At 36.4% G+C, this 27,045-nt stretch overlaps 1 protein-coding gene across 1 annotated transcript in view; it reads right to left on the bottom strand.

Annotated features, from left to right (window-relative positions):
* Window positions 1-6,771: 6,771 nt before the first annotated feature.
* Window positions 6,772-27,045, bottom strand: part of FXN (frataxin) — a 30,530-nt gene continuing 10,256 nt past the window's right edge. The window contains exons 4-5 of the mRNA XM_074199461.1: window positions 20,292-20,389; window positions 6,772-7,199 (exon numbers count right to left, since the gene is read on the bottom strand). Of these exons, the coding sequence (XP_074055562.1) occupies window positions 7,049-7,199; window positions 20,292-20,389 (249 nt within the window). The 3' untranslated portion in view covers window positions 6,772-7,048. The remainder of the gene's footprint in view (window positions 7,200-20,291; window positions 20,390-27,045) is intronic.

The following is a 27,045-nucleotide window of genomic DNA, read 5'->3' on the forward strand; positions in this document are numbered from 1 at the left end:
TTGGTTTTTTGGAATTCTTGTTCTATTTAACCCAGTCTTGTTTTTAAGATGTCATTTTCTTCAGTATTTTTCTTTCTCCTTCACTAAGCTGCTGACTTGGTTTTCATGATTTTTCCCACATCACTCTCCTTTCTCTTTTCAATTTTTCCTCTACCTCCCTTACTTGCCTTTTTTTTTTTTTTTGGTAAGGCAATGGGGTTAAGTGGCTTCCCCAAGGCCACACAGGACACATTATTAAGTGTCTGAGGCCGGATTTGAATTCAGGTACTCCTGACTCCAGGGCCATTGCTCTATCCACTGTGCCACCTAGCCACTCTTCCTTACTTGCTTTTCAAAGTCTTTTTTGAGCTCTTCCATAGTCTGAGACCAATTCCTGTTTTTCCTTGTAGGCTTTGGATGCAGAAGCTTTGACTTTGTTATCCTCTTCTGAGTGTGTATTTTGATCTTCCTTATCATCATAGTCACTTTCTATGATCAATATTTTTTTTCCTTCTGTGGTTTGCTAATTTCTCTAGACTATGACTTGATTTTAACTCTTTGTTAAAGTAAGGTTCTGCTTCCAGGGTGGAGGCTGCACTATCCTTAGCTTTTGGGATTTTTTGCAGCTATTTTTAGGGATACTTCTAGGGACCTGTAAGTTTTTATTTCTTCCAAGATGGTATGACCTAAGGAGAGGTTTTAACTACTCTCCTGGTCTAGTGAAGGGTGAAGGATTAAGTTGAGATCTTTGCCATTAGTCATCATGGTCCAAGAAGAAGAACTTCTCACCTACACTGAACCAAATCATGGTCAATCAAGACCATGGGAGTGCTGGGGAACATTCCTAATAAACATGTTTTGGGGTTCACATCTGGGAACTTGGCCCATTCCTGGAGACACCTGGAGAAAGTGATTGTATTCAAGATCTAAGGATATTTTGGCTTAAACTCATAGATCATTGAGTTCAATCAAGAGCCCATTTATCAGAGTTCAGTCTTGCAAACTCTTGGATCTGTGCCACTTTTGTGTGAGCACTATAAAGGTCCTACTTGGAAAAGTGGGCTTTGGAAGACATCCCTTCAGAGAGAATACTCTGCTGTAGAGACTTTCCAAATTGAGACCCTGGAGGCTGTGTTGTGATATCTGTAGATCTGACCAAGGCCTCTGATACTGTCAGTAATGAGGGTTTATGGAAAATTATGTCAAAATTTGGTTGCCTGGCATCAGTATTGTATGTCAGTTCCATGACAATATATTGCCTAGGTTCTGATTAGTGGATGATGCTCTCAAGATTTCCTGGTCATCAATCGAGTAAAACAAGGATATGCCCTTGCTCCCATATTTTTTAGCATGATGTTTTCAGCCATGTTATTAAATGCCTTCACTGAAGATGAACACGGACCAAGATCAGCTACCTCACTGATGGTAAATTCAACTTGAAAAGGCTACAAGCCAAGACCAAAGTGGAGAGTGTTGGTGCATGATCATTCAATGCAACCTCTGAAGCTGAGATACAGCAAAATATGGATCTGCTGCTTGTGCTAATTTTGGTCTCGGAATTAACATCAAGAAAACATGTGCTCCATCTGCCAGCACCACTCTATCCATACATGGGACCATCAGGTACAAAAAATGGAGAAGTTTTGAATACAATGGACAAGTTCACTTACCTTGACAGTGTTCCTTCCAAGGAGGTACACAATGACAATGAGGTTGCCAGAGCTAGTTCCGTATTTGGGAGGCTTAGAAAGAAAATGTGGAACAGAAGAGGTATTTGACTAACTACCAAACTGAAGATCTACAGAGCCTTTGTGCTGACCCCATTGCTATATGCCTGTGAAACCTGGACAGTCTACCAGCTCCATATTAGATATTTCACATAAAAGAGTCAAGAAAAACTTTTGCAATGGAGTGGAAGTGGGGAAGGCAACAGGGAATGAGTGAGACTTTATTCTCATCAGAAATGGCTCAGTGAAGAAATAACATACATACTCAATAGGGTATAGAAATCTATGTGACCCTAGAGAAAAATGAGAGGAGAGGATGGGATAAGAACAAGGGGTGGGGGGTGGAGTAGATGATAGAAGAGAGGGTAGATCGTGGGAGAGGGTAGTCAAATACAATACACTTCTGAGGAGGAACAGGATGAAAAGAGAGAGAAAATAGAATAAAGTGGGGAGGAATAGAATGGAGGGAAATACAGCTAGTCGCCTTCATGAATTGTTGGAACAAATTGTTCTTATCCATCTGTTGCAAGGGAAAAGTCTTCACATGCTTCACAACCTCCCAGGTTAGCCCATCCACTGAGACTTTTTACCTAGTTGTGGTCATTGCACCTGCTTCAATTTCTTGGAGCCATAAATGAGAGTTGAGTACCAGTCCACACCAAAGGTGATGAGCATGGCTATGAAAAGGGATGGGCCTTCTCCCCAGAGGGACCAATCTTCCCTAACACCCCATACTCCCCCAACACATACAGAATATATATATATATATATATACAAAGTGAATACAAACTTAGAGTTCTGAAGGAGAGCACAAGGAGCTCAGGAAAATCTCCATAAAGAAATGGGGAACCTAAGCTAAATCTTGAAGAAAACTAGGGATTCCAAGAGACAGAGGGGAAGAGGGAATACATTCTGCTCGTGAGGTGTCTCATGTGATTTTAACAGCAAACAGATCAGTAGGCCAAATTGTAGCATATGAGGAGTGTCTGCATTAACGCTGGTGATTATTGAATCTGGAGAAGGGCTGATTAGGTAAATCAAAGATAAACTGCAGGTTGAAGATTTGGTATTATCGATGAGAGGAGGGTGGAGTGTCATAGAAATATATTTATTCTATAGATCACTTAATAATATACTTATTCTGTGTCACCCTAAGACCAGCAGCTGGATGGGATCAGAGTAATTTGTTTCTATTTGACAAAGTAAAATCTTTCCTAAAAAACCCAGTGTTTACATAAATAATTCTTCAGTTAAGGTACATCTTAATTCTTGGAGTTGGCTGGGTGGATAGAGCACTGGCCTTGGAGTCAGAAAATTCAAATTTGTCCTCAGACACTTAACTGTGATCTTGTACAAGTTATTTAATCCTATTTTCCTCAATTTCCTCATCTGTAAAATGAGCTTGAGAAAGAAATCGTAAATCATTCCAGTAATTTTGGCAAGAAACCTTAAATAGTCAGACATGACTACTTCATGCTTCTCAGTGATCTTGGAACTTCTGTATGTTTATCAGAAGGACCTAAATAAACTGTTTCACATTCAACAAAGGATCTATTTGGCTAGATCAAATAATAAAGAATGGTGGTTTTTCAAAAAGGACATAGGCAATTATGTCAAACTAAAGATTCCATGCCTCCATCTGTACTAAGACATCATAAGTCCATTTTAAGAAGGCAGCTGTTAAAAGACAGTGAAGGCAACAGAAATCTTTAACATTAAGGAAAAGCTTTGTTTACATAAAAATAAGATCAATAAAAGTGATTGAAAGAACTGGGCATGTTTGTCGAGAAGGGGAGGAGAGAGGTAGAATCAAGAGGTGTGTATGACTGGTTAGCATCTTCAAGAGTTTGAAGGAGCAATCATATAGAGGAACTACTGGACTTTTCTATGGTTACAGACTATGTTGGCATTTTATAGAGGGGATTTCCCTTCAGGTATGGGTCCCTGGTTGTTTTTTTTAGAATTAGGAGATTCTGTAAATTTACCTCCTTGAAAATGTAAGTTTTTTTTAAGTCAGAGGGAAATATGCTCTTTGCCACTATCAATGTAAAAATCATTACCCATTTCTTTTGCCTTAATTTATCCCCTAGTCTAGCCATCCAGAATTTCTCTTTCTCTTTTCATTGTGCATTTATCGGTATATTTATGGGCTTAATAATAACTGGTATTTGCTTAATTTTTGAAATATACCTTTGCATGTGATCTCATTTAAACCTTACATCAATTCTGGGAAGTAGGAACTACTATTATTCCATTCCTACAGATGGGACACATAGCTAGTAAGTGTTCAAAGTAGAGTTGAACTTGGGTTTTCCTGACTCCAAGTCCAACATTTTATTTGCTGCACCACCTAGCTGCTGTTAAAAATAGTAATTAACATTTATTTAGTGCTTACTATATATCAGGTATTATAGTTTAACTTTTATTTTTGATCCTCACAAATAACCCTGGAATGTAGGTACTAATAACCCCCCAGTTTACAGATAAGGACACAGATAAATAGAAGTGACTTGCCTAATGTCATCCAGCTAGTCTCTGAAGTCAGACATGAACTCAGGGACTCCAGGCTCTGCACTTTATCCACTATACTAGTTAATTGCCCTTAGAAGCACATCTTTCATTAGATATAGCTGTTTCACACACATTGGCTTTGCCATATTTTAGGCTAGGGGAATGATATCTAGCAATCAAGATAACCATTGCCCTTGCTATTGTTCACTCCAGAGATGGAGCAGCAAGGGTCAGAAAGGGACTCTCAGTCCCTGTGATTAATAGAGGCAAAGAAAAAGTCTGAGAATGGAATGAAACTGAGGATGGAATTTTATATGCAGAACACATTCATAAATTTTTCCATATTTAAAAACACAAATTATGAAACCTTTTAAACATTTTTATTGGATGTATAAAGATTTTTATCACTCCCCTTATTGAACAGGAGCTTTTTTTTTTTTTGGTTTTGGTTTGTTTCCTGTATTTTAAATAAATGAGGTTGCTGGAGAGCTGACTTCTAATTATCTAAGTTGTTACTAAATTAGTCATCAGGAAAAATTTGTTATCTGTCATATAGTCTTATAGCACATATTAAACAGTATAACTCATATTCAAAAAGAAAAATTAAAGTTACATAGAACTGTAAGTGTGCATGTATTTATATCTTCAGTTATGTTTGACTTCATGATTCCATTTGAGATTTTCTTGGCAGAGATACTGGAGTGATTTGTCATTTCCTTCTTCAGCTCAACTGACAGATGAGAAAACTGAAGCAAAATTAATCGATTTTTCCAGGGTCACAGAGCTTCTAAGTGTCTGAGGCTGGATTTAAATTCAGGAAGATGAGCCTTCCTGACTTCAGGCCTAGTAGGCTATTGACTGAGTCACTTAGCTGCTCCAAGCTGTTCGTTACAGATCAAAATGTTTATTTCTTTTTTTAAGTTATTTAAAGCAATGGGGTTAAGTGACTTACTCAAGGTCACAGCTAGGCAATTATTAAGTGTTTGAGGTTGGATTTGAACTCAGGTCCTTCTGACTCTAGGGCTGGTGGTCTAACCACTGTGCCACCTAGCTGCTCCACCAAAATGTTTATTTTGAGAATTTTAGATGAAAGGTTTTTTTTTTAAAATGGATCCTCTACCTCATCTGCTTTTTAAATCAGAATCTACTTTAATTTTTTCCTTGATGATGTCAGGTCAACACTGTGATTATACTGTGTTATACTGTGATCATACTGTGCTATAAAACAGTGTTGATTTAGGACTTCCTGATGTGTATAAGGCTTTTTATCTGTCTTCTAAATGATTCTACATTGTTATAGATTTACTGTCTGTTTTTTTTTTTTGCAATCAAGCTTTCACTGCTGTTGAAAAATCTAACCACAGAGGTTCAATCCCCTCCTAATTATCTGTAGGTTTGAAAATGAAATAGCCATTCTTATTTGAAAAGCCCATGTGCAAAGTAAGAGTAAATAGGGTCAGAGTCAAGATCTGAGAAGCTCTTCTAAGGGTAAAGTACTTTCTATTTTTTTTTTAGGTTTTTTTTTTTGCAAGGCAAATGGGGTTAAGTGGCTTGCCCAAGGCCACACAGCTAGGTAATTATTAGTGTCTGAGACCAGATTTGAACCCAGGTACTCCTGACTCCAGGGCCAGTGCTTTATCCACTGCTCCACCTAGCTGCCCCTACTTTCTATTTTTTTAAAGTTTTTTTTTTCTTTTGGTTTTGGTTTATTTTCTGTATTTTAAATAGGTGAGGTTGCTGGACAGCTGACTTCGAAATTATGTAAGTTGTTACTAAATTGGTCATCAGGAAAAATTTGTTATTTGTCATTGGCATCGACCTTTGCTGTATTTTATGTTTAACCACAATCAATAATAATAATAAAAGAAAATTACCTGAGGAGCAACTTAGAAAAGATTTTAAAAAGCTAGTCAGTCTAAATACTATTTGTTTTTATTTCTCTGTTTTAAGATTTCCCTTTTATAATGGAATATGTACTTAATCAAACAACACAGGAGTCTTAATAACACTGTACTTATCCCAAATCTAAGCACAGCAGTAGCTAAGATAGGGTGTTTTCTTTTACCAATTTAACATGTAAAGATACTGTGTTTTTAAGAAAAAATAATTTCTGTATAGAATTAAATCACCTTAAATTCAGCAACAGGGATTAGATTAAAATTTATAATAAGTGGGCAACATCACATACCAAAGTAACTTCTTATTATACAATTATCCCACAAGGGGTTACTATCATTTCTTTACCTATTTTCTAGCAGCAGGAACAAATAGGCTGTCCAGCTGTCTCTTCTCCAACCTCCAGATCACAAAACCAAAGGACATTATCTTTTGTTGAATTTCCTCTCTGCCTTTGATACTGAAACATTAAAGATTTTCACAAGTATTATTTTACTCTATTGATGAAGTGTGGGAACATTTATGTTCCACCCAGTAATGAGCCTCATTCTGATAAGTCCTGGTGAGGCTGATAATCTGTTTATCACTTTGTTATTTTTATAGGATATCCCTCATAGTAACTAGAGTTAAATCAATTCACCCATTCCTGGGATTTTTGCTTTAAAAAACAAAAACAAAGCATTCATAGTTCTTTATTGTAGGCTTTTCAAAGTGAGATATAGTATAGAAATAGAATTAAACAATTTCAAAAAATTCACAGCCAGAGTTGAGGTCAAAAAAATATATATTCTTTTCACATAACTATCACATTAATTCATTAAATGAAGCTAAATTGGAGGGGGGGGAACAAAACCAAATTCAAATGAGGAGAAATTCTTCATTAACAGCTTTCAGTGTCTTTAAAAATTATTTTTTGAAAAAACAATTAATTTTTGTCAAGTGTTTTTTCCAGAAAAGACCAGGGAAGACATGTCCAATTGAGTTTTCAAGGCTTTGGAAAACTCTTTTTCCAGCAGTTCATGGAGAGACATTCCATCGTGAACATACACCCAATTCTTCCCTGTCCAGTCGTAGCGCTTGGGACCACTAGAAGACAAAACAATTCCATGATACATTTTATGCCAAGAGAATGTAGTGAGACACAGGAATTCACATTTACAGGGATGCTCAGAAATGAATGAGCTTTCCAAAGTAATCAGAGCAAGATGCTTCATGATGAAGTGAATGTTCCCTCAGCAATCCAGAAATACATGGGCAAAGCTTTTCCTCAAGACAACATTCTACTGGGGGAGAGGGCATGTCAAGAGTCAGCTACATAAGAGACTGAGGGGGTAACTGGAGGCAATCTCAGTAAGGAGGCTGAGGACTGGAGGGTGAGAACATTTAGGGGGCACTAGAAAAGACTTCTTGCAGAAGGCAGGGAAGCCAGGAGGCAAATGCAAGAGCAGTTTGGGCAAAAAGGCTTCAAGCTGGGAGATGTAAACAGTGCCTATATACATAGAGTTAGCGCTTAATAAATGATTACTGTTTATCTAGTAAATGATTACTGTTTATCTAGTAAATTTTGGTGTTGGTCTGGATCTATAATTCCAGCAGTGTCAGAATTCCTTTAATCAATGCAGACCAACAGCTTCTTTGTAAATTATCTTAGTCTTTAGTCTGCCTAGGTTATACAATCAGTATGTTTTAGTAAAAGCAACCATGTGAGGCAGTGGAGAGAGAACTAGACTTGGGGTCAGGAAGACCTGAGTTCAAATATGACCCCAGGCACTTTTTAGCTGAATGGCCTGGCCCAGTCATTTAACCTCTGATTGCCTCAATTTCCTTAATTGTAAAATGAGAATAAAAGCATCACCTACATTCCAGGACTGTTGTGAGGATCAAGTGAGATATGTATAAGGTACTTAGCAAAGTGTCTGCTATATAGAGGGATCATTATAATTATGTCAGAAGTATGGCTTGAACTTAAGTCTTTCTGACAGAGGTTGACCCTGTATTCTCTAGGACATTTCTTCTATTTTTAAAAATATAATATATACATAAACATTTCTTAGGTTGGAAGACAAATTAAAAATACTCCTTTTTCTAAATATAACATGAAATAGCTAAATTGAGGTGTGTGAATTATTCAGAGATCAAGAGAAAGTTTCTTTTTTAGAGCAGGGGAGAGATGGAAGAAGGACATTACTCACTTACTTTTCCAAACAGGAGTGAGAAAGGTAAGGAAGAAAGGAGGCCAAACACTATGTTTGCTCACTCAGTTTTAGAGTTTATTTGTTCAAACTTTTTGGTCTCCAGTCCTGATATTTTACAGATAAGGAAAATGAGGCCTAGAGAGATTAAGTGACTTGCCAGTGTCACAAAGATAGTAAATGGGCAAAAAACTTGGATCTGAACCATAATCTGCTGTTTCCCAAATCTAGTTCTCTTTCCATTTAAATCAAACAACCTCTGTGTAACCTTCTTGTTACTTACTCAGTATAACCATATGCTGTTACATGAGTGAGATTAGTTCATACTCTAAAGATTGGCTTCTAAATTAAATAAAAGTACAACTGCTACCAGAATGAGTATTTTTGGCCTTTTCACTTAAAAAATGGAAAGAGGAATAAAATAATATAAGGAAGGAGTTGAAAAATTACTGCTGCCTAATCCTACTTACCCACTTCTCAATTGTTTACTATATTGGCTCTGGGGACTGCATGGTAAATGGGAATGGCAACTGAGCATGAAAAGGAAGACTTTAGGGTTAGGAATAGAAAGCAGGATACCACTACTGGGTTTATGCCCTGGAGAGATCATGAAAAAGGGTAAAAATAACACTTGTACAAAAATATGCATAGCAGCCTTGTTTGTGGTGGCAAAGAATTGGAAATTGAATAGACTGTTCATCAATTGGGGAATGGCTAAAGAAATTGTATTATATATGTACATTATGGAAAACTATTGTTCTTTTAGAAACCAGGAGGGACTGGAATTCAGAGAAGCCTGGAAGGATTAGCATGAACTGATGCTGAGCAAGATGAGCAGAACCAGAACACTGTATACCCTAACAGCAACATGGGAATGATGATCAACCTTAATGAACTTGCTCATTCCATCAATGTAACAATCGGGCACAATTTTGGGGAATCTGTGATGGAGAATACTATCTGTATCCAGAGAAGGAATTGTGGAGTTTGAACAAAGACCAAGGACTATTACCTTTAATTTAAAAAAAAACTTATCTTATTATGTAATTTTGCTATCTCTTATATTTTATGTTTCTTCCTTAAGGATGTGATTTCTTGGGGGCGGATAAAGCACCAGCCCTGGAGTCAGGAGTACCTGGGGTCAAATCTGGTCTCAGACACTTAATAATTACCTAGCTGTGTGGCCTTGGGCAAGCCACTTAACCCCATTTGCCTTGCAAAAACCTAAAAAAAAAAAAAGGATATGATTTCTCTCTCATCACATTCAACTTAGATCAATGTATACCATGGAAACAATGTAAAGACTAACAGACTGCCTTCTGAGGGGGTGGGGTGGGGGGAGGGAAGCGAGAGTAGGGGTAAAAAATTTTAAAATTCAAAATAAATTAATTAATTTTAAAAAAGAAATAGAAAGTAGGGAGGAAAGCTCAACTTAACATTCTAGGCAATATTATTCAAAAGTAGGAACAATATATGTAGGCATTTGTAAATAAGAATAAATCAAACTAACTATAGGCTGGGGAGGCATTCCCTTTTTTGCAGATCTGGAGCTGATGGCTGTTTGGAATAAAGATTATCTGCTCCAATTACTTTGTTATGTATCTTCTTTTTTCACATCTGGAACAAAAGATGGTAAAGAGGTTCACTCATGAGAGCTACTATTTTAGGGATGATACTTCAATAGCAATTGCCAAGAATGCTTGGCATAAATTGATATAAGACTTAAAGGACTTATTGGAAAAATTATTTGATTCACAATCTGTGCTGAATTTTCTTCTAATAACAATAGCTCTTTGGTGACCTAGTTTGCTAAGAAGTTTTAGCAACATGGTGGAGTGAATGGCCTTTTTAGAGCCTCAAAAATAGCCACATAGGTAACAAATAAAAAAAAAAAGAAGAGAAAGAAAATAAACCTTCCTATTGCTACCACAATCATCACTAAGTATCACCACACACAGGAAATTACTTGGCTCCCTCACCCAGAACCAAATTTTCAATTTATCTCCTTTCCATTTGAGCATGGCTCTGTAGCCTGTGGGTGATGATATTGTAGTATTTAGTTATCTCCACTTATTTGTGGCACTGGAACCTTCATGATCTTTTTTGGAGGATAGAGTGGAATAAAATCAGTATTTTCTTTTCCTCATAGATTGAAGAATAGCTAAACAAATGTAAAGGAAGATTGCTATGCTGTAAGAAACAATGAATATGATGAATTCAGAAAAACATGGGAAGACTATTGTGAACTGAAGGGCAAAGTGAAGTAAGCAAAGCCAGGAAAAGAATATTTATAATGTTACTATAAGAAACATATCTGGATAGAAGTTACCAAAAACCAATTGAAAATGCAAAATTACAAAAAACACATTTTGCCCTAAAGAAGAGATATGAAGAAAAAGCTCCCCTTCATTCTCTGCAGAGGAAGTGGTAGTGTTGGGAGAGTGATGGGTCTATGGTTGTGGAACAGATTTCAACAAATGATTGGTTTTGCTAAATTTTTTTCCTCTTCCTCCTTTTCTTTATAATTTTTTTACTCTCTCTCTGGGAGAGGGAGATATAGGAAGAAATTAGGCAATGTGAAACAAAAGATATGAATTTTAAAGAATCTATTTTTAAGGGCGGCTAGGTGGCACAGTGGATAGAGCACCGGCCCTGGAGTCAGGAGTACCTGGGTTCAAATCCGGCCTCAGACACAATAATTACCTAGCTGTGTGGCCTTGGGCAAGCCACTTAACCCCATTTGCCTTGCAAAAAAAAAAAAACCAACCCTAAAAAAAATTTCAAAGAATCTTATTTTTTTTTAGGTTTTTTGTTTTGCAAGGCAAATGGGGTTAAGTGGCTTGCCCAAGGCCACAAGGCTAGGTAATTATTAAATGTCTGAGACCGGATTTGAACCCAGGTACTCCTGACTCCAGGGCCGGTGCTCTATCCACTGTGCCACCTAGCCGCCCCCCACTGCGCCACCTAGCTGCCCCCAAAGAATCTATTTTTAAAATATTTACTTGCCTACTGAATGCAAACTGATGGTCTATAGATCTAATCTTCCTGTTTAGAACCAAAGATGAAGAAACTGAGGCATGTAGCAGTTAAATGACTTGTCCACACATTTAGGAAGTGTCTGCGGCTACATTTGAATTCATCTTCCTGACTCCAGATCCAGTTTTCTAGATACACTATACTACCTACTTGTCTAATTCAAAATGGGACACTTTTGGGAGGACTTTGAAGTTTTGTTTTTTTTTTTTTTTAGGATTTTGCAAGGCAGATGGGGTTAAGTGGCTTGCCCAAGGCCACACAGCTAGGTAATTATTAAATGTCTGAGGCCACATTTGGACTCAGGCACTCCTGACTCCAGGGCTGGTGCTCTATCCACTGCGCCACCTAGCTGCTCCATGAAGTTCTTTGAAATATATGAAAATCATAAAAGGCTAGAGTTAGATAGAGATCATCTAGTCTAACTTCTCATTTAGTGTTAAGGAAAATGAAGTGCTAGAAAGAAATGATCTGTCCAAGATCATTCAAGTAGTAAATGGTGGATCTGATATTTGCTCTTTCTGCTACATCATATGATCTCTTTAAAAAGTCAAAAGAAAGGGCATGTCAGACTAAGAGGGAAGGGGCTACTTGAGAAGAAGGAAAGCATGACTGAGTTGAACCCAAGGGGAGGCAGGAGGCTTAAAGTAGGCACAAGGCAATATAGAGAAATTGAAATAGGACAGAACATTCCTGGTACAACTGCCCAGTGGGGTCCCTCTCTGGACTACGGACTTGTGGGGATCTTTAAAAGAGGGCAAAAATAAAGGTCAAGTAGGTGGCTATAAACCAGGCCACAAGAAGTGGCCTGTTAAAATGCTTATTAGAAGTTATTTGTTTATCAGGATGGGCATATATAAAAGTATTGCCAGGCTGGCAGTAGGAGATGTTTCCACAGCTTATGAGTAAAGACTCAAAAAGTTGATATGAGATATCTGTAAAACACTTTGAAAACCTATAATGTGCTATAAATGCTAGCTATTATTATTATTAATTATATTATACAATAGTGCTTATGTACCACTATATAGTGCCACATTCCTTTTTTATGGATCATAAAAAAAGCATGAAACTGTTTGTCTGTTGAGCGGCACTGCCATAAGGGTTATATATGTATGTGGCATTCAGATTTTAAAAGAACAATGAGACTAAGCATTCTGGAGACCTGTTTGGAATTATGCTAAGAAAGTGACTAAAATGTCCATATCCTTTTGGCCCAGAAATCCCACTGCATGTACCCCAAGGAAGTCAATGATAAGAAAGCAAAAAAATATTTACAGTAGTCCTTTTTGTAGTGGCAAATAACAATAAAGTAGAGGCTCAGCAATTAGGGAATGGATACTGTGGTACATGAATATAATGGAATATGACTGTTTTTATTTTGTAGGTTTTTGCAAGGCAAATGGAGTGAAGGCAGGATTTGAACTCAGGTACTCCTGACTCCAGAGCCAGTGCTCTATCCACTGTGCTACCTAGCCACCCCAGAATATGACTGTAAGATGAGAAATGGATGACTATTAAGGAGAAGTACAAAAAGACTTATGACAATTTAACCAAAGCAAAGTTAGCAGAACCAGGAAAGCAATACATATAACTACATCATAAATGAAAAGATCAATAGCAAATAAACACATGCACCCATACACACACAGAATACTGTGAAATTATAATAAACCCTGGAGAAAAGATTATGAGAACTTTACTTCTCTCCCTTCCTTCTTTGCAGGATTTATGGGGGGAAGGGCCAAGGAGAGGATGACTTGGTGTGAAATACTGAATATGATGCTAGATTTGGACGTATTAGTCTTGTTGAATTTTTCTTTTTTCTTTTAAGTTCTGACAAAAGAAGTAGCTCTTGCTGATTAAGTAGAGAGAAACATTGGGAAATAAAGATGATGTTAAAAAATAACAGCATAATTTGTATAATATACTTTGATATACAAATTAAGAAAAAATCATGAATCAAATCATGTTTACTTCATTTTGTCATCATTCATCAATGGGGTGCTTTCTCTATAGATCAAGAGCACATAGTTCTTTTTTTTTTAAAGAGCACATAGTTCTATGATAGTCTTTGAGTATTGCTAAAGTCAAAAAACTAATCATACTTTGGACAACTTAGTGATGCACTTCTCCAAATTTAGATAAGATGATCCTCAAACAGACATCTAGAAGGCCCATGCTGGTAAAGTCAAATCGTGTCTCTTGGAAATTAACTCCATTTTTTGTTATTTATAATCTCAGCCTATAACACAAATATCTACCTTCTCCCTAACATCCAGAATTGTAAAGAGGTTCTGCTATATTTCTATCTCCTTTTCAGTTATATAGTTCCATTAATTCTAAAGACTATGCATGCCACTCCCTTTAGAAGTAATTTAAGAAAAAAAAAGAAGTAATTTAAGAATAATATGTTTTTTGGATTAAGTGCTGATTTATGAGACAAATTTCTTCCTTTTCGGGTTTTTTCTAACATAGAATCTTTTTTTTTCTTCTGTATGCTCTCTTGTTTTGTTACTTCTTTTTAGAAAACAAGCCATTCCCAGAAGAATCTGGGTCCTGAATAATTTTGAGGAGGGAATGATGCAGGGAAAAAATGTAGAGAATTATTGAGATGTACATTGACTAGAAGCAGAGAATTATGAAGGTAATAGAAACAAAATGTGTAATCTTAAAGACTGCAAAATCTTGTCAAATTGGGTGGAGATCCCCATTCTTGATGTAAATCAAGTACCACTGATTCATTGTTTAGTGTAAAATTTGTATCCTCATCTTGTTATGCTTCACTTTCTACCTAATTCTAGGTCCAGTAAGGGCAAGGGAGTTCACCTTTTGCCCTCTGGATGAGAAGCAAGACATAAAAACCTGGGATGTACTCCACTCAGGGCTGCCAGTCTTCTCTGACCTGCTGGTGTATCCAATGCCGCTTGGCTGTTCTTTTATTTCTCTCCCTCACCCCAATTCTCTCTCTGTCTCCCTCTCTGTCTCCCTCCCTCCCTCCCTCCCTCTCTATCCCTTTTTATGTGTTGTAACTTCTTTTAACAAATTTTTGTTGTATTTCTAAAAACAAAAAACCAAGCCATTATTCCCTTCTTTCCTATCTGATTTTTTTTTTCAGTTTGTTGTCTCTTTGCCTTTAGGACCTCATCTTTCCTTAAGTCATGTGCACTATTATTTGAATTCTTTTAAATTAACTCTAATTGTTCATGCTTTAGGCAAATAATTAGGCCTGTTCTCATATATCCTATTTACTTTCCAGATCACCATGCTATTCTTTCCAAATATCTGACAGTTTCATGAAGAATGTGGGTTAAATCTACCAAGAATATACATTTACCATGGTATATATATCTATTGAATGGATCTATAAGAGTACTCTACTAATTAAGACTGAAATCTTTGAATTTTTTAAGTTATTAATAGAGTGTATAAAGACAAGTTCTACTGATGGAAGACCTTAATTTACACTTGCATGAAAAAATGATGATAATTCACCTGTGGGCATTAATTTGTTTAAGAAGACAGTTCTGGAAGTTTTCTTTCTTTTTAAAAATACTCTCATAGAAAAAAGAGGAAAACGATTGAGAAATACTTTTCCTGTGATCCCAAGAAGGATCAAAACACTCAATCTGAAGATAAGGAAGTCCAAGCTCCTGCATCTAGACTTCACAAAAAACAGAAATTGGGTTCAGGCTATGGCAGAGCTCAAAAAAGACTTTGAAAATCAAGTGAGGGAGACAGAAGAAAAATTGGGAAAAGAAATGAGATGCAGGAAAAAACATGAAAAAGAGGTCAGCAGCTTAGTCAAGGAGATCCAAAAAAATGCTGAAGAAAATAACATGTTAAAAACCAGCATAGGTCAAATGGATAAAACAGTTCAAAAAGTTATTGAGAAGAATGCCTTAAAAAGCAGAATTGGCCAGATGGAAAAAGAGATAAGAAAGCTCTCTTGAGGAAAACAAATCCTTCAGACAAAGAATGGAATTGAGGGAGGTTGCTGATTTTATGAGAAATCAGGACAGAATACTTCAAAACCAAAACAATGAAAAATTAGAAGAAAATGTGAAACATCTCATTGAAAAAAACAACAGATATGGAAAACAGATTTAGTTAAGATAATTTAAAAATTATTGGAATACCTGAAAGTCATGACCAGGAAAAGAGCCTTGACATCATTTTCAAAGAATTACTACAGGAAAATTGCCCTGATATCCTAGAAGCAGAGGGCAAAATAAAAATGGAGAGAATCCAATGATCTCCCTGAGAAAGAAATCCAAAAAAAAAACCAAACAACCCCCAGGAATATTATTGACAAGTTCCAGAACTCCAAAGTAAAAGAGAAAATATTACAAGCAGCCAGATGGACACAATTCAAATATTGTGGAGCTGCAGTCGGGATCACACAGGACTTAGCAGCAACTACATTAAAAGCTTGTAGGGCTTGGAATATAATATTCCAGAAGGGAAAAGAGCTCAGAATGTAACCAGCAAAACTGAATGTCCTCTTCCAGGGAAAAGATGGACTTTCAATGAACCACGGGAATCTTAAATGTTCCTGTTGGAATGGCCAGAGCTGAACAGAAGATTTGATCTTCAAATGAAGGACTCAGGTGAAGCATAGAGAGTGGAGGAGAAGGGGAAAATATGACGGACTTAATGATAATGAACTGCATGTATTCCTGTATACAAAAATGATACTGATAACTCATATGAACCTTCTCATTTAATAGAGCAAGTAGAAGGAGCTGTTATAGATGAAGCATAGGAGAAAACTGAATTTGAAGATATATTGTGGTGTAAAAATGGAGTCAGTAGATAAAAGGGAAATGTAATGGGAGAAAGAAAAAAGGAGAGGAGGAATAAGATATTTCATATAATAAGATTTTTCATTACAATGAGCTATTGCAATGATATGGAAGGGGGGAAGGCAAGGGGGAATGAGGGAATCTTTGCTCTCATCAGAGGTGGCTAGGAAACAGCATAAATATATATATATATATACTCAATGGGGTAAAGACATCTGGAGTAAGAAGGAGAGAAGGGGGTCAGGGGATGGGGGGGGAGATGTAAGTAGTGATGGAGGAGAGGATGGACCATGGGGGGAGAGTGTTATATCTGACGATATAACACATTTTCTTTTTTACTTCTCGCAAGGGGCTGGGAGTGGATGGCCTGTCCGGGACCATAGGACTGAGTGGAAACTGGGCCTAAGGGGTGGTATGGGGGTTGGAGCCTCTTGGCCCCAAGGCTGGGGATCTGTCTGCTGTGCCACTCAGCTACCCTACAGCAGAGACAGAGTAAGGAAAGAGAAGATACAGTACATGGTAGTAGAGAAGTATGAATGGAAGGAGTTGCAATCAGCAATGGCAATGGTGGAAAAATATGGAAGTAACTTTTGTGATGGACTTACCATAAAGAATGTGATCCACCTACGACAGAGCTGGTGGTGTTGGAACACAGACTGAAGCACATTTTTAATTATTATTATTTTTTTGGGGGGGGGGTTCAGGGTAAATGGGGCTGGATGGCCTGCCTGAGGCCACACAACTGGGTGATTGTTGGCTTGTCTGAGGCCGCATTTGGACCCAGGTGCTCCTGGCTCAAAGGCCAGTGCTCTGTCTGCCACCTGGCTGCCTCTACTATTATTATTACTATTTTATTTTATTTTGGGTCCTTTTTTGTTTTTTGCAGGGCAATGGGGTTGGGGTGGCTTGCACAGGGGTCACACAGCTAGGTGATTGCTGGGTGTCTGGGGCTGGATTTAGGCTCGGGTGCTCCTGGCTCCAGGGTCAGTGCTCTGTCCACTGCACCACCTGGCCATAACTGCAATTATTATTATCATCATTATTATTATTATTAATTTTAATTTTTTCTCTCCCCTTTACTGTTCATGCAGGTCTATATTTTGGGGGGGAGGGGGTATTATGTTTCCTCTTAAACAAGAATATTTTAGTAATGTATAAAAATTATTTGTACAAAATAAGAATAAATTAGGGGAGGCTAGGTGGAGCAGTGGATAAAGCACTGGCTCTGGAGTCAGGAGTACCTGGGTTCAAATCCGCTCTCAGACACTTAATAATTACCTAGCTGTGAGGTCTTGGGCAAGCCACTTAACCCCATTTGTCTTGCAAAAACCTAAATAAAATAAACAAAAAAACAAAATAAGAATAAATTAAAAAAAAAAAGAAAAAAATACTCACACTACACAAAAGCTAAGTAAATGGTAATTAACATTCAAATGATTTCACTTTGAATGGAACATTTCCAAAGTCCATGCCTTCCAAACAGTGCTATTCATTGATGTTTGCACAATGTTTTCCTTTCCCTTCTTTCTTTCCTCTTTCCTTTCTTTTTTTCTCTTTTAGTCATTCCCCAGTACTTTATCTCTGGTCAGCAGGGATAAAGTGGTTACAAAAGACCATTGTGCTTCCATAGGTAAATCAATTAATGTCAATACTGGAAAAAAGTTATCAACTAAATCAAATAATCTGAAAGATAAATTTTGACTAAAGAAGAAAAAATTTGAAAAAAAAAATATTTTTCTTTAGGTTTTTTTTTGTTTTTGTTTTGCAAGGCATGCAGTTAAGTGGCTTGCCCAAGCCACACAGCTAGGTAATTATTAGGTGTCTGAGACTGGATTTGAACTCAGGTACTCCTGACTCCAGGGCTGGTGCTCTATCCATTGTGACACCTAGCCGCCCCCCCCCCCCCCAAAAATATTTTTAAAGAAAAAACTGGTATTTGTAAGCTATCCCATCTGGAGTGTCAGCAGTTTCTTTAAAAAATTTTTGACATATATTTTAGATGAAAAATGCTACTTAAGTTTTCTATAAATTTATCATTACTCACTGAAATACACTTCTGAGCAAGACTGGTATGACATCATGTTACTGTCAAGTTTGTCCAAATAAAACATTGGCATTCTTGGCCTTTTTCAGTTTCTAGATACAGAGTTATATATTTTTTTGGTGGTTGCCATGACTACTAATATTATCCTCTGGAAATTGAGTTGAAGCTACTACATTTTTGCTAGCCCAAGTGGGCCAAGATGTTTTTCCAGGAGTGAGAATGAATTTGCAGTGATCCATCCATATTTTCCTCACTCAGTTCCTGCTGTGAACAAAAGCATGAATTTGTAGGGTAGCTAGTCATGGGTAGAGGGTAATGGTCATGGCCATAGACTGAGATGAAACTCATTGGTCCACATAAGGATCAAATCTCTATTCCCTGGCCTCACTAGCACTATGAAGATATATTTCTTTGGTGAAAATCTTTATTTTTGTTCTTTTTCAAGATTTTTCATTAATTCCACATAGGCAGTTGGGTGGTACAGTAAAAGGAGTGCTGGACATGGAGCCAGAGTGATGGGAGTGAATCTTGCCTCAGTCACTTACTAGCTCCATGGCCCTTAGCAAGTCAATTTATCTCCCTGTGCCTCACTTTACTCATCTGTGAAAAAACATCTACATAATGTGATATGAGGCTCGAATGAGATAATAAAGGTAAAGTGCTTTGCATACATTAAAACACTTGATAAAAGCTAGTTATTGTTGTGGTGTTATTATTATTGTAGTTCATCTGGCTAATGCCCAAATGCACCTCTCATTTGTCTTGTGCATGAGATTAATTTTCAAATCTTCTAAAGCTGTTGAGGGGCTATATCTCAAAGCCTTATGACAAATTCAGTAGGGTACTGGAATTACTAAGGTCTGGGATTATTAAAGGAGCTCTGTAATTCTCTGAAAGTAATTCAGCCTGCTTTCTCCTGTTTAAGGCTAAAACCAGCTCATTATTTATTTATATTGTCAGAGACAGATTCCACAGGTCATTCTTCCAAATGCCATGTTAAAATCTAGCCAATTATCAGAGATAACATGAATTTGAATCATTTATAGGCCTGAAGGAAGTGGGAGCAAAGGCTTACTATTATTTGACCCTTACAAAATTCACTTATTAAAAAAGAGAGAGATTGAACACAGCATGGTGAAGAGATCATTCATAAATTGTGCCATGCTAGTTATTTAAGAATTAATGTAAGCATGAGGGCAGGCAAATATGCAGAACCATGGCTTTTCTCCTATCTTACTCCTCCCATCTATTATGCTTCTAGGCATGTCTTCCGTAACTCAGTTTTTGCACAGTCCTTTAAAACTCTGGTGCATTTCAGTCAAATCTGCTGCCCTATACTGCAAATGGAATTCTGCTAACCTTTAGGTTTATGTTTGAAGCAGTCAAGGAAGAATTGCAGAACAAATAAAGAGTTCAAATGTGTTCTGATACAAAAATAGTACTGTGTATGAGGAAAAACCTTGACACTGAAAACTGTAATTCTAATGACCAACCTAGTACCTGACAAAGAGGGGGGAAAATCTCCACTATAAAAACCTTTTCTCTCCTGCAGAAACTGGGAGGGGATGTGTGAAGACTGGGGATAATTCTTTACCAATACTTTCAGACTGCAGATATGGTGATGGTTAATTTAGATATATTGTTTTTTTCTCCTTTTATCTAATGTTTATTACAAAGATTGGCTTGATGGAGAGTGGAGGAAGGATTTGCTTGGATATATGAAAACAAAAGATATTAAAATAAAAAATTACACAGTGTGAAACAAGACTTTGACACAGACAAGCCATTAATTCAGAGATAATGAAGACTGTCTACCCTAGTTCTTAAAAGACACTTTTTTTTCCATTTACATATCTTTTTGGTTAAATACCCTCACATCTATTTAAAGAAACCAAATTGTCAGCAAGAAGTCATGTGATCAGGGCAAATTTTCCTGCTTATAACAAGAGATAAACATATGCAAACATATAAGATTTACTTTTAAAGCTGGTTAAATGAATGGGAGGGTGGGGAGAGGGAAAGGGCACCTCAGGAAATTATTAAGTTACATCACAGTTCAATTTGTGCCTACTTAAATTTTTCCAGAACAAGATAATTTACATACCTAGATGGAGAAGACAACCAGATCTGTCTGTTGGGGGTCTGTTTGTTGATCACATAGGTTCCCAGATCTTCACCCAGTTTTACTGTTAGAACACCAGTCTAATGTTTTTGGGAGGGGAGGGAATTGAAAATTGGCATGTCATAATTGCTTTGAACTTCCCTGTTTCTCAATACTTTGCAATCACATTCAAACAGAGCAGAAATCACAACAATCTTGGATTTAGAAATAATATCTTATAACTTTCACATTTTTAGTCTCATTTGATCCTTGCTAAAAACCCTGTATAAATCCAAGTTAGGGCAACTATCATGAGCCTTACTTATACAGATGAAGAAACTGAGGTTCAGAGTTCTTACGAAGGTCACAGTAAGGAGGCAGCTCTTTTGTTTCATTTTTTGCAAGGCAATGGGTTAAGTGACTTGCCCAAGTTCACACAGCTAGGTAATTATTAAGTATCTAAGGCTGAATTTGAACTCATATCCTCCTGACTCCAGGGTCTGTGCTCTATCCACTGTGCCACCTGGTTACCCACAAAGGTAGTTCTTTATCTAATCTTATACCCAGGGTAATGTTCTATTATACTCAACAATAAAATTAGACATGAAAAATTCATCATGCAAATATACTCATAAAAGGAATATAGAATAGGTCAAATCCACTTAAACATTTATTTTGTTTATTGTAGGAAGATGATGATGATGATGATGATGAAGAGCTCTAAAGCCTCAGGTTCTCTCTTGAATCTCTAACCCCAAATCTTTTCATGTGTCAACAGAAAGTTGTTTGTTTGTTTTTTTGCAAGGCAATGGGGTTAAGTGGCTTGCCCAAGGCCACATAGCTAGGTAATTATTAAGTGTCTGAAGCTGGATTTGAACCCAGGTACTCCTGACTCCAGGGCCAGTGCTCTATCCACTGCACCACCTAGCTGTCCCTTGTTTCTTTTTTAATATTTAGAAAACACTCTCTCATGCTTGAAGTCATACATGGAAGCAGCCTTGTTCACTCACTTTTGCCCTCCAAATAAAGAATTTAAATTTTAAAATACCTTTTCAATCTTAGAATCTTTTATTTCCATATATACTGTGCCTCTTTAGGATGTACATGAAAAGTGAGAAACAGCTTAGAAAAATAAAATTCCCCTTAGATTAGCAATGAAACATTTTTTTTCTGGTTCTCCACTCTACATCAATTGTGACCTGAAGAAAGCATCTCTATAACATCTATGTAGGATATAACCTATTCCTTTGGGTCAATTCTCAATCCCACCACAACTTGACTGTTGAAAACAATTCTTATACATACTTCTAAACCATTTAAATAACAACAACAATAATAGTAGCAACAACAGTACAGTTATTAGGTATGAAAAGGTAATACAAGTAGCTTATTTTCCAGATGCAATTTATCATTAGCTAATACCTGCACAGTGACAATTAAAACTGGACTGAATTACAGTCCTAATACATTAATTAAAAGGTGTGTGTAAGAAGTATGCCACCATTAAATTTATACCAGGATGCTTCTGATTTACTATTTCTAAGGATTAAATTGAAAGGGGAAAAATAATGCTTAATAAATAATTCTCTGCCCCTGGACTCAAATATCTCATTGCTAGGTATATACCACAAGGAGATCAATGACAGAGAAAAAGGTCCCAAATTCCACAAAATATTCATGGCAGCACTTTTTTTGTGGGACAAGGAACTAGAAGCAAAGTAGATACTAAGTGACTAGGCTAAACAAATGGTAGTATATAAAAGTAATGAAATTTTACTGGGCTGTAAGGAATATGAAGAATAAGAAGCATAGAAAGATTTAAATTAACTGAAACAACGAAATATACAGAACCAAGAAAATATACACGATGCAACATTATAAATGAAAAAAAAATCAAACTGAACATTGCTATTATAATGACCAAGTCTAATTCAAGAGAAAAGATGAGAAAAGTACATTTTTATATTGTGGGAATGAAACACTGCATATATGTTGAGGTTTAGGATGTGTTGGCTAGTTTCACTGAATTTTTTCTTATTTCTTCTTATTTTATTCTGTTAGATAGAATGACTCTTTGTTAGGAGGTGAAAGGTAATATTAAGAAATTAAAGTAATATAAATTAAAAGTAATCAACACAAATTTTTGGAAAGGATGATCAACTAGTCCCCCCCACAGCTATCTAAAAAAGAAAGTATTTTAATAAATCATGGGTTAGAATCTTTCTATATCCAGGGATTTCAGGTCCAAGGTCATTTGGGAAAAAGGTAAATACCTCTTGCTATTTGTAGTGAATGATTGTAATTCTTTCAACTATATATTTGTCTGAATATATTGTATGAAGCTATTCTAAAAGAAGCAGCCAAAGGGAGGAAAATGCAGGACATTATTAGTCCACTAAGGCATTTTGATGTTTTGAGCTGCTTATAGGACACCTCCAACAAGGCATAGTAACCCAACACAGGCAATTGGAAGAATTGTTTATATGGGCACAGAATTAAGAACTATCGTTATAAGTAATTTGTACAAGCAGTCATACACGAGCCAGAATGCTCCAATTGTACTAGGCCAAAAAAAACACACAGCTATAAACATCCTCCAGTCCCCAAAGAATATATCAATAGTACTTGGGCAAGATGTCAGTTTCCAACTCAGTGACTAGAGGATCATACCAACATGCCGACATTTGTTCACTATCCCAATGGTATAGGACACTAGGCCATCTTTGGGAAAAAAAATCAAAAGAAATATAGAGATCCAATAATCCAGTGATATTCTATATGGGTATGTCAGTTTTCATGGACAATTTAGTTAAGCAAGGGATATAGAACTTGAGGGTTTTCAGTGTACATGGATTTATTCACATGAATTAAAAAGAAAGTTCTAGCATAGATAATGACCAATAGTTTGAGTGTAAGAAACGAAACATGTAAAACAATCCTTAAACCATCTGGTACAGAAACTGGAAGTTGACTATAATTACTTTACCAAAATCTATCAGCTCAAGTATTTTGCCTATTATCTGGATAACTGCCTCAATTTTAATTTTAGCCTGAGTTATTCTAGATAATTCTTTGCTTGGTCAACATTCAATTTATTATTAGCAGTATTTATTTAAATCCTTCAGAAGATGGGTGGGCTCACAAGTGATCGATGAGGCAAATCAAAAATCCTAATTTAGTGGAGTCCTCATGAATTGTGGTCAAAAAAATGAATCACCAATGCCTAAGTTCTAGAAATAGCCTCTTCAATCTCTTCTCCCTTCAACCCATACTTCATACTGCAGCTAATTCATTCTCTTCATGTAGAGATCTATGTCATTCCTTTGCTTGAAAGTCTCAGGGACTTTCAACTGTCTAGCAAGAAAAGTTAAAAATCCTTTTCTTGGCATTGAAGACCCTCTATAACCGGACTCTAACATTTTATCTTTATCTCATTAATTTATCTCATTAATTCTCTTATGTGTTTGCCAACTAAATAGGACTACTTACTCTGTCTTGTCTTCCAGACAAAACCCATGTTGGGGCTTTGCAGATGAAAAGTCATCCATGTATTTTCATAGGTGTCCTCTGTTCACTTGTCTGTTACTCAACTCAAAGATATTCTTTATTAAACTTTCTTCTCTCTCTTACCTCATGTAGCAATTTGTTTTTCACTTTTCCATTGCATTTAAGGTATATTGGAGGACTATGTTGGTATATTTCACTACAATACTGTAAGCTTCACAAGGGTACATGGTTAAATGGTTAAAATTTTGTAGTTCTGAGCAGAGTAGGAGTTTCATAAATGGGCAGTGAAGCTTAATCTAATTAGGTTGGTTGTTAGGTAACTTTCTTTCCCTAGGTCCAGTTCTGAAGTCTTTTAAGCTTAGGTAAGAACTTCCAGATCTTCTACTCTGCTAATCTAGCTTTTGGAAAGCATAAATTAGTGGAAGATTATTACTGTTAAGGCACTACATACAAAGTAATCATCACCACCATCATCATCATCTACATCAAATACCTATTATGTGCCAGGCATTGCTTTAAACACTTTATCAGTATTATCTCATTTGATCCTTACAACCACACTGGGAAATAGTTAATGTTATTATTTTACAGATGAGGAAACTGAGGAAAACAGAAGTTAAATGTATATTCAAGATCACATAACTTATACATGTCTGAGGGCAAATCTGAACACAGATTTTTTTGACTTAGACTTATTCTATTTACTGGGTCACTCAGCTATTTTTAGGTGAAAAATATTGGGGACTAAGGGGGAAGAGGGGGCATGGCTCAATAAACTAGGGTATATGAATGCAATGGAATATTCTGTACAATAATCAATGATGAAATAGATGCTTTCAAAAAAACCAGGAAAACTTATAAAAATCATTGTAGAAGTGAGTAAGGCCCAGAGAACAAGTTATATAAGTAACAACAATATCATAAAAGCAATTCTCAAAAGTTCAGTGACCAACCAGGATTCTAGAAGATTGATGATGAAGCCTGCTACCCACTTCCTGACAAGGAAGGGATGGACTCAGGATGCAGAATGAGACATATTTTTGGATAGTTCAGAAATTAATTTTGCTTGACTATTCATATTTGTTGCAAGGGAAAAAAAAACAGATGATAAATAAATAAAGGCATCCACTGAGTCCGCTATGGGGGAAAATACTTCGTAAACAGGATTTGTGCTCTTTGATTATGCGTATTTGTTAGCAGGATTCTGCTTTTTTTTTTTGAAAAGGGGGACAGCTAGATGGCACAGTAGTTAGAACAGTGGAATCAGGAGGACCTGAATTCAAATATGGCCTTAGATGCTTACTAGTTGTGTGGTTGTAGACAAGTCCCTTAACCTCAATTGCCTAAAAGAAAAAGAAAAGCAGAACTTGAAGCATTTTTTAAAATGCACAGAGAATAGAACAAAGTTCAGAAGGTAACAGACAAGCAGGTTTCTCTGAAAGCAACAAATTAAATTTACCATATATACTTTTGAAAAAAGCACATTGTAAGTAACAGAGCTTGTGGTTTTATATAAAGATTATTTTCCTGTTCTACTCTGTATATAGAACAGTTCTTTTTTGGGGGTATTTATGGAATTCAGAATTTTTTTTTTTACTTGAAAAGACTCACATGAACTGATACTGAGTGAAGTGGCAAAACCAGGAGAACATTGTATACACTAATAGTATCATTAGAAGATAATCAACTATGACACATTTAGCTCTTCTCAGCAATACAGTGATCAAAGACAATTCTAAAAAACTTGGAATGTATGTAATATGTATGCTACAAAATGTTTTTCTGGCTTTATTTTACTAACTTAGGTCTCTCTAGAAAACCTTTCTCTAAACCCTCAAAGATCCCTTCCATCACTTACCTTTGCCTGACTGTTGTCTAAACATTTAACCAGCAAACTCAAAGGATACATGTACTCTGTTTACATTCTATTTAATTTATATTTAATAACATGTCCCTGTGAAACCATAATATAACTATTTCTTTTGTGTGCTGCTCAGACACCCTGGTTAGGCTGTGAAGGTCTTGGGGGCAGGGTTGATCATGTCTACCATTTTACTGGTATCCAGGCTATTTCCACAGATCTTAGCATAGCTCCTTGGGGATGGGGAAGGAACACAGTAGGGGAAGATACTCATTAAATGTTGTTTGTTCACCTGAAATGATCTTCAAAAAGATCCTATCATAAATAATTCCAGAGTTTAAAACCAAAATGCCTGCTTCCTGGTATTAATTAACTGTTGTCAAGAGAATTAACCTTCTTATTCAATGGGGAGTTAGTACTAAACAATAATTAAATAGGTCAGAAGCCAGAAAGAACCCTTTCCTAAGTGCGACACCTAGTGGTTTATCATGACCATTTATTAAACATTAACATTAAGTGGCTATCCATCCAATTCAAGAAATTTTAATTGGTACAGAGTACCACATATAAACAAATAATCATCCTCTGGAAGTACTACTGGCAATAAGAAATATCAATTAAGCATCTACTATATGCAGAGAATTATGAAAAGTATTGGATAAAATAGGAATTTTAGAGGAGGGACAGTTTATGACCTCATGGGGCTCATAGTCTAGAACAATATTATTAAAGGAGGTAGGGCAGCAAATGTTGAGTATAGTTAGGGGACAAGAAGAAGTTGGGGTGGAAGGCTTCCTTTTCATTCAAGAAGAATTCCATTTTTCAGGTTCAGACTTGTGATTTCATCAGTTTAGCAAATACTCAAGAGAAACCATTCTATATATCTTATCTCAAAATAGTTCTTACCTGGGGTCTGAGAACTTTTTGGATCAGTATTTGACAGCAGAATTCCAATATATTTTGTTTCTTTTCCAATCTTATACAATTTTCTGCATTAAAGACAATATGTTGAGAAAGGGTCCATAGGCTTCAACAGACTACCCAAGGGGTCCATGACATAAAAAAGGTTAGGTTCTCCTCTCTGGAAGACCTGTGGGTTTTGCTTAGTGTTGTACAGCTAGCATGTGTGATGGGTGGGTCTTGAATCCAGGTATTATTGATTCCAAAGCTGGCTCACTATACAAGTAGCATGGTGCTATACTGAATAGAGCCCTAGATATTTATTTTCTGTGTGACCCTGGCCAAGTCATTTAGCTTCTGTCTCAGTTTCCTCCACAGTAAAATGATAATAATAGATGCTACCTCCCAGGGTTGTTGTAAGGATCAAATGAGATATTATTTGTAAAGCAATTTATAAACATTAAAATATTATATATAATGGTTGCTATA

This window comes from Macrotis lagotis, chromosome X, assembly GCF_037893015.1.
Source record: "Macrotis lagotis isolate mMagLag1 chromosome X, bilby.v1.9.chrom.fasta, whole genome shotgun sequence".
Classification (NCBI taxonomy): Eukaryota; Metazoa; Chordata; class Mammalia; order Peramelemorphia; family Peramelidae; genus Macrotis; species Macrotis lagotis.